Source organism: Micromys minutus (assembly GCF_963924665.1).
Source record: "Micromys minutus genome assembly, chromosome: 4".
Classification (NCBI taxonomy): Eukaryota; Metazoa; Chordata; class Mammalia; order Rodentia; family Muridae; genus Micromys; species Micromys minutus.
Window position 1 is genome coordinate 62932386 of NC_137973.1, and position 15640 is coordinate 62948025.

General features: G+C 41.3%; 1 protein-coding gene across 1 annotated transcript in view; it reads left to right on the top strand.

Annotated features, from left to right (window-relative positions):
- Positions 1-15640, top strand: part of COL25A1 (collagen type XXV alpha 1 chain) — a gene marked incomplete at both ends in the record, with an annotated part of 368416 nt that overhangs the window by 218699 nt on the left and 134077 nt on the right. The window contains 2 exons of the mRNA XM_080916476.1: positions 13013-13039; positions 13170-13196. Coding sequence (XP_080772602.1) covers positions 13013-13039; positions 13170-13196 — 54 coding nt within the window. The remainder of the gene's footprint in view (positions 1-13012; positions 13040-13169; positions 13197-15640) is intronic.

Below are 15640 nucleotides of genomic sequence, written 5' to 3' on the forward strand. Positions count from 1 at the left end.
TGCTTATCCTGCATTGAGGGTCCTGATAGTTCAGTGAGACACAAGCCCTAGTTCCAGCAGAGACAGTTGGCTGTCACAAAACAGGCAAGCATGCTTCAGGGGTTAGAAATTAAAGAACATTTCCAAAGGAGAGTTGGATAAACTTAGGAAAACTCTGAGATAAGACATTAGAGTAGGTAAACGCATGTGTGCATGCGTGAGTACGTGTGTGCATGTATGCACAGGATAGGACTTTGCTGCAAGGGAAAGAATTTGCTTTCAGAAACCCAAGAGTATATGTTTAACTTTTCCCAGTCAGCTTCTTAGCTTAGGTTGCCAAGTGGGTGCTTGTAACGAAGGTGGGCTGTAGTGCTGAGAAAATATTAATGGCTGATTTCCACAGAGGTAGTGTCCTACACAAAGAGGCTAAGGTTCGGGGGAAGGAGGGGTCATCAGAGACTAGTTGGTATTGAAGGATGGATTGAGAGGATCCTTATGGGAAACTGCGGCAAGCGGGCAGGTTACAAGGAAGAATTAACAGCAGGTTATAAAGAATGTGTCTAGATTTTTCCAGGCAGGAGATCACATTTCTTTTGGTAGAGATACGAGGGACATTTAAAAGGAATTTTTAGCCAACTGTCATGGCATACGCCTGTAACACGGTGCTTGGAAGGTTGAAGCAGGAGGGTCATAGTTTCAGGGAGAACAGGGTATATATCCGCTCCAAAGAAACAGAAGCTCCAATTATATAATCAGGTGTGGACATTTTCAGTCAGACAGTCTCAGAAGTATGGGAAAGGCCCTTAAACTAGTTCATCACCAAGATTTAGAAATATCCATTGCTAATCTTTTTTTATAAATAAATCCCTTCCTTATATTTATTGTTATGATTTTGTGCCAGGACTTGTACCCAGAGCCTCCAGCATGCTAAACACATGGTAAACTGCTACATTTACTAGTATGATAGAGTTAAGCCTATATCATGCCATTTAATCTACATGCACTGAAAAGCGAGTCTTTGGTGGGGCATTTAAAATGGTGACCGTCAATTCAACAATGGTTTTGATAAAATCAATACCCAGTGCAGATTCATATTTTCTCAGTAAGTATAAAATTGTCTGCACTTGGGGCTTGACAGTTGTTTTTCAATTTACTGTGTCTTATTCCTTAGTTGTTCCCCTTGTCCATCTCCTTTCCACTTGGCATCCCTGTTCTAAAATGTTTGTGCTATACACAGAACAGCTCACATTTTGAAGTGTTCTAATTACTGCTTGTGATGTTACTAGCTCATTATCCTGTAGCAAAGTTGGTTCATTTTTAGAAAAGTCCATTTTAAGGAGTAGTGTGTTCCCTAGTTCACACCGGGAAGCAGGAGATGTTTGATCAGTTGGTTGGTCTAGAGGAGTTGGCCTGGTGTTCATTAGACATTTACTTGATGGCTTTTGCAAATTCTAAGGGTTCTTTCATAGAGTTTGCCATACTGGGCTGGAAAGCAATCATCTGAAATCTTTTGAACTGAGGATGATATGAGCAGGTGAATGTATTTGTCTCACTATGTTGTTCAGGGTGACCTCAAATTTCTAGGCACAACAATCCTCTGTCTTACCCTCCCAAGTAGCTATCAGTGTGAACCAGCATATCCAAGTAGAAAAACCAATTTGACGATAACATGCCGGGTGGGGTGAGTCAGGGTCACAGGAAGCTTGGCTATAGATGATTCTGGTGATCCAAGAACAGGATACTAGCAACTAATGCAGAGAGATGGGACAGGAGCAAGGAAAACTGTACAAGTGAAATCTTTAGGGCTAAGCACTGGGTTCTATTTATATAAACAGATATAAACACAGGTTTTTAGGCTTGGAGTTGGAAGAGTGTGCTTTACAAACATAGGAAATTCAGGAATCATGATGGTCTCATAGCAGACACTGAGAACTTGGTTTGAGAAAGTGGAATCTGAGCCCTTGATGGCCTGTTTTGGCTCAGACGTCTGGTGAGCAGTTGAATATGTAGGGTTGCAGCTTGGAAAAGAATCGGAGGACGGAAGGCAGGTAATGGCTGGAGCCTTGAGAGTATATCTGATAGCCAGCGAAGGGAGTGTAGTGAGAAGAAAAGGTTTAAGAATAGATTTTGGTGATGTGGATGCTGATGGGTTTTGTCAACCCTTCCTCCCCAGGGTTTCCATTTATTTAGATTAGTTTAGCCCAGGATATCTCCCTCCCAGAACTCAGTGGCTTCCCTTCCATGGGTCAGCTTTCTTCTTCTAATGGAAAGAAATGCCCTTCCCCCAAGGAACTTTAACTCCCATTCCTTTATTTTTCCTGGATCCAGACTATAAAAACATGACTTCTTGCTACCTTTCCTTTCTCCTTAAATCTAATTTCCTGTCTCTGTGTGACTAATTTGTTCTTTAGGGAAGCTAGTGGAAACAGTAAGGAAGAAGATAGGACATGAACAGGAGACGATAGTGGGCAAAGGCAATGTGTCTTCCCCTTAGTGTCAGGAAAGGGCACATTTGTTCTCTTGAAGATGGTGGGGGAGACACAAAAGGACGGGATGCTCCTACTGGTAGTGGCGACAAGTAAGAAAAAAAGGACTGGGCTGGGCAGAAGGCAAGCACATTGTAGGTGTGATGTCTTCTTCCACCCCTCCACCCTCTGGAGAGCAGGGTGATGAGAATAAAGAATCTAAATGTGAAGCTCTGGGAGTTGACACTCATGGGAAAAGCTCCGCAGTCATGTTGGCTATCAGCCGGCATGAGGGAGATTCTACTTACGCTGGAAGCCAATCAAGAAGCATAGCCAAGCCCTGAGAGTCAGGTTGTTATTTTTTTTAATGTTTTAAAGTTATTTTTAACTTTGGGTGGGCTCTTGGTTTTCATTCTTCCGACTGTCTGGTTGACCCTCATCTTTGGGTTGTGCTCAGTTGCATTTCATAGAGTCTGAGCTGCTTTATATGATACGACAAATGAAGCAAAGAAGTCAAGTGGTTTTCAAACAAGCCTTAAATCACTTGAACAAAAAAAAATGATGTTTGGGCAGAATATTAGGAAACATGATGAACTAGGTGGCTGTAAATTAAACCCAGGGCTTAGAGGAAAATGTACTATACAGAATCCGGATTTAACCACACACAGACACATTCATGCACCACACACACAGAGACAGAGTTGGGGAGGGAATAAGGAAAGGAAAAGAAGTGTGGGGGGAGGATATATAGAGAGAATTTGACAGTAGAGAGGGAGACAGTGCAGCAACAGAGCTGGGTGTCTGGAAAGAGCCATGGGCACCAGACTAATGTGTAAGCTTCAGTGATGCGACTAAAGAAACCCATTATTCTGTATGCTAACTACAAAGAAGAAACCGCTGTATCTGAATCCATTTGAGTTATATTCTCAATGCATCTGAGTCCTACTGAACATGGGAGGCCTCGTGCTCGGGGTGAGGTCGTGGGGGCTCCTATGGCAGCTGGCACGGGGTTATACTTTCTTTCCACAAAAGCACTATTTAGCATTCCAGATCTTTCACCATGGGGTTCATTTTGTTTGACCTTTTAGAAATAAGGTGCAAGGCGGAGGGGGAGCCACATTCAAAGTCAGAGGCATTTGCACAGTCTTAAAGCATTTAGAGACACAACAGACCAATGTTGGGAGAAGGGGGGGTGGGTCTCGTGTTTGGTTGGCAAGAACAGTAATGACCATAGGGAGAGTAAGAAAAGCAAGGCAGAGAAAATGGCCCCAAGTCCCACCATCTCACAAGCCCTAACTCCACTGAGCTACCCCAGTCTTACTTTTGCAATGTTTGAATTTTCCCAAGTTTGCCTTTGAGTGTTAGAGTTGTTGCCATTAATTGCTTCCTTACGGCAGCTGTTTGTGATTTCGGACCGATCGTGGGCACACACGGTCTGCTGTTCAGGACCCAAACAGACATCATAAAAGACCTTGTAGTTACAGTCTCACCACAGAAAAATGCCCAAGAAATAATAACTGTAAAAATTAGTTTTCAACCAAGCAGGGCTGGTTTTTATGTTTTACATTTTGGGTTAAGTCCACAACCACCACCCCTTCTGCTTGGTTTTAATCTTCAGTGCAGAATGAAAGGTGTGAAGTCGAAAGCTGCAAATCCGCTTGTTGCCATAGTCCCATCCCAGGCCTTGTGGAGCTGGACGGTACCGGATAACCGCAGCTCTCCTGCCGGGGAACTGGCTTCTCCTTTGCTTCTTCCACACATTGCTGTTTTGAACTCCAAGGCTTTTATTGGATTTTCTCTCACACATACATCCATTTCAGGTTGGCACACTTAATTGAGTACCTAATCTGTGCTCAGATTAACATCCAGTTTCATGTTAGTTGTGAAAGGGACGAGGCCACAGGTTTAGTTTGGTTTTGACTGGGCAACAGCCCACAAAGGCAAATCGTATTCAATCTGCATTGTCTTCAAACGTTCCCACCACCCATCCCGGAATGTTTCCCATGGTTCATTTTGCTTTAGGGAGTTCTGTATGTTTGGCTTCTTCTTGCCTCAAATATTTCAAAACCTAATTTTACTTTTCGTTTCCCATCAAACATAAGATTAAAGTGGGTTATTAATAATCACCAGCTTCGGAAGGCTACTCATTTGTAAGTTGTTTTGTTTTTGACAAGGAGGGGCACTATCCCTTCCCCATTTAACAAAGGGAAAGCCAGCAAGACTAATTAGCCTGCCCAAAATTATACACAGCCTCATTTTCAGTCTAGATCTGGGACTTGAGAGCTCAGGTTCCTGACCACCAGGATACTTTTAGTTTACATTCTTCCTTTTGAAAATAACACTTCTGAGGTTTGTATTTTCCTTTGACTTTTGCTGAAACACTTAAAAAATAAATTGTAAATGAATTTTATAAGTTATAAGTCACATATTTTACCTATGCCTTTAGACAGCATAATTTTAAATCAGGAAAAATTTAAGATTTATATATTACTAGCTCAATGTCTTTGTAAAGTTAAAAAGCTATAAGTCAAAATAATTTTATTTTAAACTTATGAAACATTTTAAGATATCCCCAAAATTATATACCTGTGTCTGTACCTGTACCTATACTAACAAAATAAAAGCTTATGCATGAATTAAAGGTTGGCATATACATGGGAGAAAATAGGTTCTCATTTTTTTATAGCAAAATCGGTGCTAACACAATTAAACATGTTACTCAGAAGCATACATGTACACATGTGCATGCGTATGCACACACACACACACACACACACACACACACATACAGAAATAATTGCCATCTAATTATTTAGTGTTCTCGTGTTTCAAAAGGGTACTAGATTCTCAAATGTCAATGTTATTTGCTATGTCATTTCTCTGAGGTTTCAGAGACAAGCTAAAAATGTGACTGTGCAGTTTGTTTATGCAGCTTCCTTCCTAAGAGGCCAATTAAATACACATGTGGGGAGACAGATGTCAACAATCAGTACAGTTGAGGCACTGCCTTAATTCTACACCAGAAAAACTTTTTCTCCCGTTTCCTTCCTCCCCGGGAAACTATAAGCATCAATAACGTATTGTTGTAAGAACTCCGGAGCCCACGGGGAGAAGACCCAGATCCGCCATCCACTCTGCTTCGGTGGTGCTGTTCTCAGGAGAGAACCATCTCCTCCCTCAGAGGCTAGGGAGATAGGCATTTAAAACATAGGAACTTGTGTGCAGTTTTCACCTTTAGAACGAGAGGAATAGAAATGTAGTAAAGGCACACTCTGCCTAGAAGTTAAAATTCAAAGTGGGTGACATTTTGGTGGTGGCCCCATAATGTGCTGAAGATCTCAGAATCCGTAGAGAGTATCACACCATGGCCACTACTTTGGATTCTTGTGTGGACCCTTTACTTAGTAGTAATACAAGACTGGTCCCTCCTCTCCTCTCTTTAGTTTCCCTCTCCTTCTCTCTCTTCTACTCTCTCCCTCTGTCCTTTCCTTGCCTCTCTGTGCCCTTTCCAAACTCCCATTTCCAATCAGGCCAACGAAAGCAATCAATAGTCTAGATTTAAAATACAACCCTAAATCCAGATTTCAACTACATCTGAGTCACCTGCCCTTGCAATAACTCTTCGCATGGGTTGAACTAGCTCAGGCCAGTGGTTTTCAACAGCTTTACCAAACTTCAAGCTTTCAAATAAGTAGGACTTCTTAGAGCAGCCAGGATCTGTCCGTGGCCTGTCATAGCCATTCCGTCATCCCCTCTCGTTGGTTCAGTGTCAGAAGTGTCTTTGAAATCTAGAACTTGGCTTCACCTTATTTCCAAATGCCTTTCTCCCTCCCAGGACCAAGACAACAGCTCTCCAGGAACTGTTAACACCCCACACTCTGAGTGGCACAGAGCAGACACACCCCATCTTCTCACCACACTGAAGCTGATGATGACAGGGTCTGTCGCAGACACCCGAGTGTGGCCAACCAGCCTTCTGCAATTCCTCTTTTATGCTGTTCCCTATTTCCACCCCCAACTCCACATCTTTCAGGGATAGCATAGTGTCCCCTCAGCCTTACACATGTCCTTCCCTTTTGTCTCAAGCCCTTCACACGCCCTGCCTCCCCCTTTATCCTGGGCCAACTTTGACAAGTCAATTGCAACACTGCCTTTCAACTCCAGTTCTTGGGCCTTCTCTCTTTCTCAAAGCTCTGCCACGGATCATTCCACATACCCCTCCCAATATACCCCTCCTCCAGATGTGGAGGCCACTGACCAACTGACAGCCACAATGCCCTGTTCATCCTTCTAATTCTATAGCAATGGAAGGAATACTCAAAGAGTTAAGCTATCTTGCAAGACTGAAAAATCAACTTACGTATGAATATCAGGCACAGGGCTCACCAGCCCCTCCTCCTGTGGTGACTGGCTGCCTGGGGGTCCTAGAGCATGCTGCATGCTTTTTCCCCTCCAACAGAATGTTTTTTCATGATTATTTGATTGTTCCCATTTCTAAGTAATTAGAGGTACAGATCAAATGAGTAAAGGGCCACTGCTGGGACCCTGGGCTCCCATAGCCCACTCCTTTCTCTCTCTGACTGCCTCATTCACTTTAATGCAAACTGAAATGTCATCCGGCATTTTCTAAAGATCTTCCATTGGTCCTCCCTTTGCCTTCTGTTTGGTTTTTATGGAATTAGACAATAAGACTAAGTACTAACACTTCAGCTATTTGGGTAGAAATAGACTTGGGGCTACCAAAATCCTGGACCCATATCCAGGAGCTGGAACAAAAAAACAGGTGGTGGCTACAAATTATTACTCTAACGTTATTTGAGCAGGAACTAGTTTGCCATGCCTTTATCTGCCCTTTGGAATGAGTCAGTTACATTCAAATAGTTGTATAAAGCAACAGTTTTCAACCTGTGGGTCTGGACCCCCTTTTGGGGGGTCACGTATCAAACAAATATTCTGCATATCAGACATTTACACTATAATCCACAACTCAACAACAAAATTAGAGATACGAAGTAGCAACAAAATATTTTTACAGTTGGGGGTCACCACAACATGAGGGACTGTATTAAAGGGTCTCAGCGTTAGTGACGCTGAGAACCCATGCTCTAGAGAGTGTCCCACTAGGTTGTAATGATAGACACAAACTTTATTCATGTCTTTCTGTGTTTATGTAATGAAAAGCTCATTATACAGAAATAATTAGAAACAATTCTGGTAATCCTTAAGCCTTTATACAAGTGGGCCTTATGCAACATTCCAGAAGTGACAGACATGTCTCCAACAGCCTGACACAAAGCTGTGACCCACAGTTACTCTTACACACTTTCTTTCCATTGATTTCAGCTTTGTTTTAGCAACAAAGGTGACTTTTGATTAGTTATTGAATAGCCATTGATATTCTACTAGTTTGCTAAAGATACTATATGGCCCCAGTTGCATATATAGCAGAGGATGGCATTGTCTGGCATCAATGGGAGGAGAGGCCTTGGGTTTAGTGAAGGCTCCTTTTCCCAGTGTAGGGGAATGCCAAGGTGCTGAGGTGGGAGAGGGTGGTTGGGAGTGGAAACATCTTCATGGAAGCAAGGGGAGGGGGGATGAGAATGGGGAAAAGGGGATAACATTTGAAATGTAAATACAGAGAATATCCAATAAAATGATTTTTAAAAAAGATTGTATAGTTGTAACAGCAAGATGCCACTTACAAATATCTCAAGCTGGTGCTGAAGAGACACGTTAGTAGTTAAGCTCATTGGCTGTCCTGCAAGGGACCCATGTTTGGTTCCCCGCATCCACATGGCAGATCAGAATTGACTATAATACGGGGACCAGGTACACCTGTGGTGATCTGTATAGCATAGGAGAACACTCATACATATAAAATAAAGACCTTTTATTTCCTAAGTGAAATGATTAGAACCATTAAGTTATATCATCACTGTCTATCTTTTAGTACTAATAAGGGTTTATAAAAAAATTGTAAAATGAAGAAAAAATGAGCTCCGGGCCAACCTGAACTTTAAATGTTCAATATCAGAGCAACTCCCTCTTCTTTTTCCTTTTTTAAAAAAATGGGTGTGCCTTTTGGGTTGTGGTTTTTTCCTTTAAATATCTCCTCTCCCAGCTTCTTGGGGTCGAACTCCTCTATCCCTGTGTGGGATATGAGCCTTGATCCCAGCATGCTGGTTCCAAATAAACCTCCTGTGATTACAGCAAAAAAAAAAAAAGGTGTGTTTTATTTACATTTCAAATGTTACCCCCTTTCAAAGTTTCCCCTCCATAAACCCCCTACCGCACCACTTCCCCCTGCTTCTATGAGGGTGCTCCCACCTCCACGCACCCCCTCCCCCCTCCCCACCCTGACATTCTTCTACACCGGAGCATCGATCCCTGGCAGGACCAAAGGCTTCTCAGACAAACCTCCTTTGCTGCAGCAGTTTTGACTTAGAAAAGCACCATGGTTCCCAAAGTTAGAAACACTGTCCTTTGGGGTAGCCCACTGAGTTCTTCAGAGTGAGCCCATATTTTCTCAAAAAGAGCTGGATTTCAGCCCTGGTAGAAGACTGCCCTCCTGGCTGCCCGCCCTTAGTGCAGGCATAGGGGCTGTATGCCCCTAACAGCTACCACGGCTGTTAGGAGAGCTTAGCAGATGTGCGGTGCCATGCTATTTGCTTGGAAACACTGCTTTTGAGCAACAGTAGTAACTGTTCAATTTTTGTTGCAGATTTTCATGTGTTCATGAACTAGGTATCCTACATGGGGCATTCTGGCACTAGTCAACCTGTGTGGATTTGACATTTGACATTGGATTTCCAAAAGATTCACTTCTGTCCCCCACAGTAAAGGGATTTCAGAAAAGCTTTGACATTGATTATGCCCCAAACCCAAAGGCCCTTTAGGTCTGCTCCACTGAGATCTCACTAGAAACCCATGCAGAAGTGTAAAGGGGAACCTTTGAGAGGTAAGGGAAGAGGTGGAGAAGAGTCCACAGCAACAGCTGACTGATAGGTCCTTGGGTTTTTTAGGAGTCTGTCTTACTTAACCTTGGTGACATGTTTGCCTTTAGAAATGCATGATCTAGCCTTGTTGGAGATGGGTACAACATGTTTCTAAATCAACCGTTACTACAATGTCCTTTAACCATGGTTTAAAAAAATGATAAACTTTAGATAGACATTCAGCAAATGTATGTTCAAAATACAGCTTTTGAATATGCTACTTCCATCAGCGCTGCAATCTTCCTAGAACTTCTGATAGTAAATTCCTTTCATCCCTCTTTCCCTTAGCTCCCCTGTGCTCTACCAAAAACAATACCCAACCTCTACAACTGTAGCATCTATATTTTTTAAAAAAAAATACAGATATTCTCAGTCTTAGTGTTTCTCATTTTTTATTGCTTTATTTGCTGAAGATATTAATAGGTCCATTAAATGTCAACTGAAAACACTAAAATATAATTTTCTTAGCTTCCCTCTACTTATAAAATTATCTGGAGGATAAAGGGAAAGGGTCTGATGAAGGTAACTGTATGACCTTAGCTCTGTTTCCTGCTACCCTCTCTGCCTTCTATTTTTTTTTTTTTTCTGCTCAGTCAGAACCTACAACTTGAGGGCCCATGTCTGTGACATGAGATATGCAGCCGAGGCCATTTTAGAAGTCACATGTTGAGGGCAAGCACCAGACACATGGGTGATTCCGAGAATCAAGTTCCGTGTCTATGCTACATGGTCGTGGTATTTAAAGTCATGCAGAATGAATTAAAATCCTGGACAGCTCACTTCCAAGAGGCCTCACACTGAAAAGATCTGAGTTTCATTTTTTTGGCATCTCTAAAAGGACTGTCCTAATTCTTCAGTGCATGTGGGGGAAGATGAAATGTAATAGCAACTTACAGTTCCTCGTGGACGAGAAAATAAGCAGAATGAGAGACATGATGCTGTTGGAGGTTTCAGGGTAACTTCACAGGTCTCACTGAAAAGGCATGCTACCTAAACAATAAAGAGAGCCACACGGTGTATAAACTTAGTTCCAGTGATTTTGGATGCTAACACAAGACAGACAATGATAAAGCTGTTGTTTTAGAACAAGCAGTAGAAACTCCCAGTGATGTGAGAATGCTAGACTTCTGAAGTGGAACACGGGATAACTATGAAGAGAAAGGACTCGGTGCCATTCTGCTGTGGCCAACACCCAGCAGAAAGTGGCATTTTATCAGAGCAGGAGTCCCATGTCCCTACCTGCTGTGACGTGGCGCTCTGCTGATAGACTCTTGGCCTTACTTCCTGCCTGGGTTTGTTCGTATGTCTGAGCCCCACTGTACATGAAGACTATGGAGATAATTACAAGACATTCCACTTCCTCGGACTGTGCTGAACCACAAAGTAGGACTTCGTTATTAAGAATTAGGATAGACAGCTTAATTGATGCCTCTAGAAATAGTTTTTCTAACTAGAAGAATAGACAGGCTCTCAACAATGAGAAATTCCTTCAAGGAAACGTTATGTACACATGTGGTCACCTGATTTATGAGGAAGGTAACCCAGAACCACAATGGGGAAAAGATGCCATTTTCAGTTAACAGCGTTCAGTTAACTTGATAACCACCAGGGGACAAAAACCATCCTGACTTTCACCTCCCATAAAATCAGTTCTCAATGAATTCTCACTCACATCTGAAAGATGCAATAATTAACCTTTTCGCTTGTAGAGTAAACATTTCTTCCTGATCTAGAATAGCTGTCCATTTCTTACTTCCATGGCAAGCATAACAATAAAGAGAAAAATGTTTTATTAACTTTTAAAAATTAACAATATCTATTCTTTGAAAATTGCCCTAGGGGCTGAGGATGGAGCTCAGTAGTAGAACATTTACATAGATTCTCAAGGCCCTGAGTTTAAGCCCTAGCATTCCCCCTCCTGAGAAAAATAACAACAACAAAGAAAACCTAAACAGAATGTAAAATCAGGACATAGGATGGGAAAATATCTTTCTAATAAATACATATAATAAAACATATACATTCAGAATACATAAAGATTTCCAAATCTCTATAAGCATATGTGTGGTATTCAATATGTAATTTATTCTAACATATTGATAGGATAATTTAGTGAAACAAAGACAAAATCTCATAATTCTTTATGAAAAGAATGTAAAATACTGAGTAGGTATATTTAAAAGGCATTCAGCCATTGAATGATGATTTATTAGTATAGATTCATAAAATTAGTATGGCAGTTATTTCTTAACCAGCTAATTCCCCAATAACCACACAGAGAGACTAAGATTTATTAAAATTTCCTTGAGCCAAATACCAAGCAGTTATTACTCAATCTAAATCTCCAGGATAGTCAGGCTTCTCCCAGACATGTCCCCATACTATATGTAGTTCTTCGTCCTTTCTTGCTTCAGGTCTCTTCTCCTGAGGTTTTCTCAACCTCTCCTTGTGGATCCCCTCCTTCACTTCCTGTCTCTTTCTCCACCCTTCCTAGAATTGGAAGTCCCACCTATCCACTCTAAAGCTCCTTATTGGCTTGTTGGCTTTTATTGGCAAGGCAGAGAATGACTGAAGAGCAATGTTTATACAAACTTGAGGCAGGAGCTTCTAAAAATAAATGTAACAAAGCCCTGTCCAGATTGAAACCAGATAATAGGATAGAGAAATCAGCATTTGAAATAAAACAAGGGTAAGCTTTACACAGTGTACCAAACTATTCAATTTATCACTAGATAAATATAAAATAAAAATGATAAATTACCATACCCCACAAGAACTAGTAAGATGAAAAGGAGAAGATATCAAGCATTAGGGGTGATCTGGACATATTGAAGTCGAAATACAAACTCTACAAACTGGGTGCCACACTAGGAACCCACTTGCAAGTATCTGTTGAGATGAAAATGAATGTGCCTCTTACCTTTAGGTATACACACCAGAAACACAGATGGATATTTTCATCAAAACACTTACAGTAGGGTGTCCATAGCAGCAGCTTACAATACCAAGACCCCTGTAACCAAGTATCCATCAACAGGATGAATAAATAAGTCATATATAGAATTTTATAAAGCCATAAGAACATGTCTAAAGTTATGTACAAAACTATAAATGAATTTCACAAGTGTTGAACAAAACATACTAGATCTATGTGTATGGCTTGATTTAGATCAAGAACATAGGTGGGTAAATTCTCCCATCAGAGATGGAAGACTGGCTGTTGGTGTAGGCTGTTGACAGGTATAGGTGACAGCAGGGCTTCTTGCCTTGATACTAGGGTTGTCTCTAGCTTATGTCTATCTAATTTGTGGCAGTCCATTTAGCACATTTGATGCATATGATATATATGTATGTATGATATATATGTATGTATGTACTAGTGTGCATCTATTAGCATCCCCCTTTTCTAATTGTTTTACAATTATAATTTTAAAAGCAAAGTTCTTTGAGAAGCCTGTTGCCAACTATGGCTCTCGGCAATTCACTCAAGTGTTTCAACTGACTGGGTAGATTTATCTAATTTATCTGGGTGGATTCTATTTAAAGCTAATATTTTCTTCTTTTATTTTTCAGGGACCACCTGGTCCAAAAGGTGATAAGGTAAGAAAAGGCATTTGATTAATTTACTGGAACTCCATATTGGCATGAGATGTGATGTGTTTGGACCTTTCTAGAAAGCATCACATTCTGATCGTAGATAATGCTCTCATCTAATTTTGCTTTTCTACAGGGAGAACAAGGTGATCAGGGGCCTCGGGTAAGCTATTTACTTCTTGTCATGGGTGGGAAATGAGTTTCCAGATCAAAATTACTGAGTACCATTACCATTTGTGCTGCATGATTTAGTAACAACTGACAAAATTGATAAGCCATCCATCAGCAAAACCCAGCTTACTAACAGATATATGTATATCTTGTGTATTATCATAACTTGATGACCACAAATAGAATATTCTACAATTAATGAACCTACTGAAATCATCCAACATCTGTAGTTCCAGTGGCCTTTAGGTGTTTTAGATGCACACACACTGTTTTGCAACATAAAGTCCATGTGGTGTTCTCTGGAATTTGGCATTTCCCTCTGATGAAATTTCACATGTTATTGCATAAATATGTTCTAGCATAGATAAAAACATTAATGCATCTTACATATTTATTCTTCCTCGTGCGTCTGAATAACACTTGTTTGAATTTCCTGTTTTTTTCAGATTTGTAGGCAGATAGAAGGGGTAACACTCTTAGCACTGCAGGAGGAGGCCCTTTCCTTCTCGGCTCAGATTTGGCCCCTTTGACCATCAGGACCAATGGCAAATGCTTTGTTGTTGCCTTGGTAGTGCCAAGCCCTCTGCTTCACATCTGTACCTCATTACTCAAATGTTCAGACATACATACTGTTCCAATGATGTAGTGACTCTGTTCAGACATACCTCTCAATTTTCTCATGTCACTATGCACAAAAGCGAGTATTTGGTTGGAGAGAGATTTTTTTTTTTAACAGTGGAAACACATTTAAAATGTTCAGGTTGAAAGGAGAAACTATGGAGGTCTTTCTGTAAAAGATACTGCAGTTGGTTAATTATTTAATCCACAAGTACTGTGGGCAGATTTCTATTTCAAACTATATAGTTGATGCAGATGGGAAAGGTTTAGGCTTTTGCTTCACCTCATGCTCTTCGGAGCCAGCCAAAGGCTTTATTCTGGTTTGCTTTCCTTCCAATTCTTTAGCTCCTTCCTGTTGAAATAATGGTCCTCGGAGTAGGCAGGCCTTCTCTTGACAGTTATCCTAGTTGATGACTACCTCCAAGCTAAAAGTTCATCATTGCTACAGGAGATGGAGCGCCGTGATATCTACTGTCATGGGTGGGAATGGAATGGAACTTGTAGCCTTTAATGATGAGCTGAGAAGCCCTTGATCTGTGGGCGGTGGTGACATTTCACATGGCATGTCTCCCTGCATTGAGTATCATGTCTTTCTACACCCAGTCTCACAATTCCTCAGCTTGGCCTCTCCAGGTAAGAGGGAGAGTCCCTGTTTGGAGGTGCGTTCTTTTGGCAGCAGAAGTGCAGGGGCGGTTCCCAGCCTAGCTTGTCATCAGCCAGTCCTTGGTGTTCTTTCCCAGAAAGGTGTGTTGGCTTTCATCGTTACTAATGGTGATGATTGATTAGAAAGCTAGGCCAAATTTCCAAGGTGAAATCTGACACCATCTGAAATCCACGTGGTTTCACATTGCTTTGCAAACCAAGACTTGGACCAGGAGCCGAGAAAGTTTGGCCAAAGTTCACAGACTACTTTGACAAACCCAGACAGCCTTTCAGACAGATTTCAGCCAGTTTTCACACCGACTGGGGCCAAGTTTCACACAATTCAGGGGCCAGTTAGTGTTTTCTTGGGTGGAAAGTGACAAGAGCTGGTCTTTTTGTCTCTTGGATATTTCCTTCTATTGAGAGAGTTTAGGTGGAATTCCTTGTTCGGGGGACTGGGACTGGGGTGCGTTGTGAATGTGCATGGGCACAGGCTGTGAGGTGTCCTCCCAGAGACCCACCTTAAAATCAACACAGCCATTTATGTAGAGTTCTAGGATTATGTAATCATTCCTTCCTACTCAGATAGTATTAGCTCACTAATCAAGAGATGTGTCATGTAAGAAGGAGCAAAGGAAGAGCCCATACTTTCAGAGAAGAGTAAGTCAAAACTGGAGAAGTCTTCGATTGTAATGAAAGTTGGTCACCATGTTTCCTATGTAGGCAGTTTTTATTGAAGACTCTTTATTTTCTTGCTTACTCACCTAGTATTACCTAAAATATGTATTTTGTACTATATTGGCTCAAACTCATGGTGATTATTGTTCTGTTTAAATAATATAGTCCTCTGTATCTGCAAGTTCTGTCCATTTCACTTTATCACAGACTTAAACTCCCATATTCTTCCATTTGTTCCCCCCCCACACTTGTTTCCCTTATCAGCTGGCTGTACATTCTGGTATCAACAATGTTTTCTCAGGGCGAAGTCCTCCCCCACCCCTGCTTTGTTTCTCCAAATACCAAAGCAGAAGAAAGAGCAAGCCACTGTTAAGTGAATCAAAGCAGGGAGAAATGACAGTGTAGAAATTAGACTGTAAAACTTGGTTTTGAAGTCTTGAACACACATCAAGGCGCATGCACCAAGCTTTGCCGCATTCAAAGCACTCTGCTTAATGT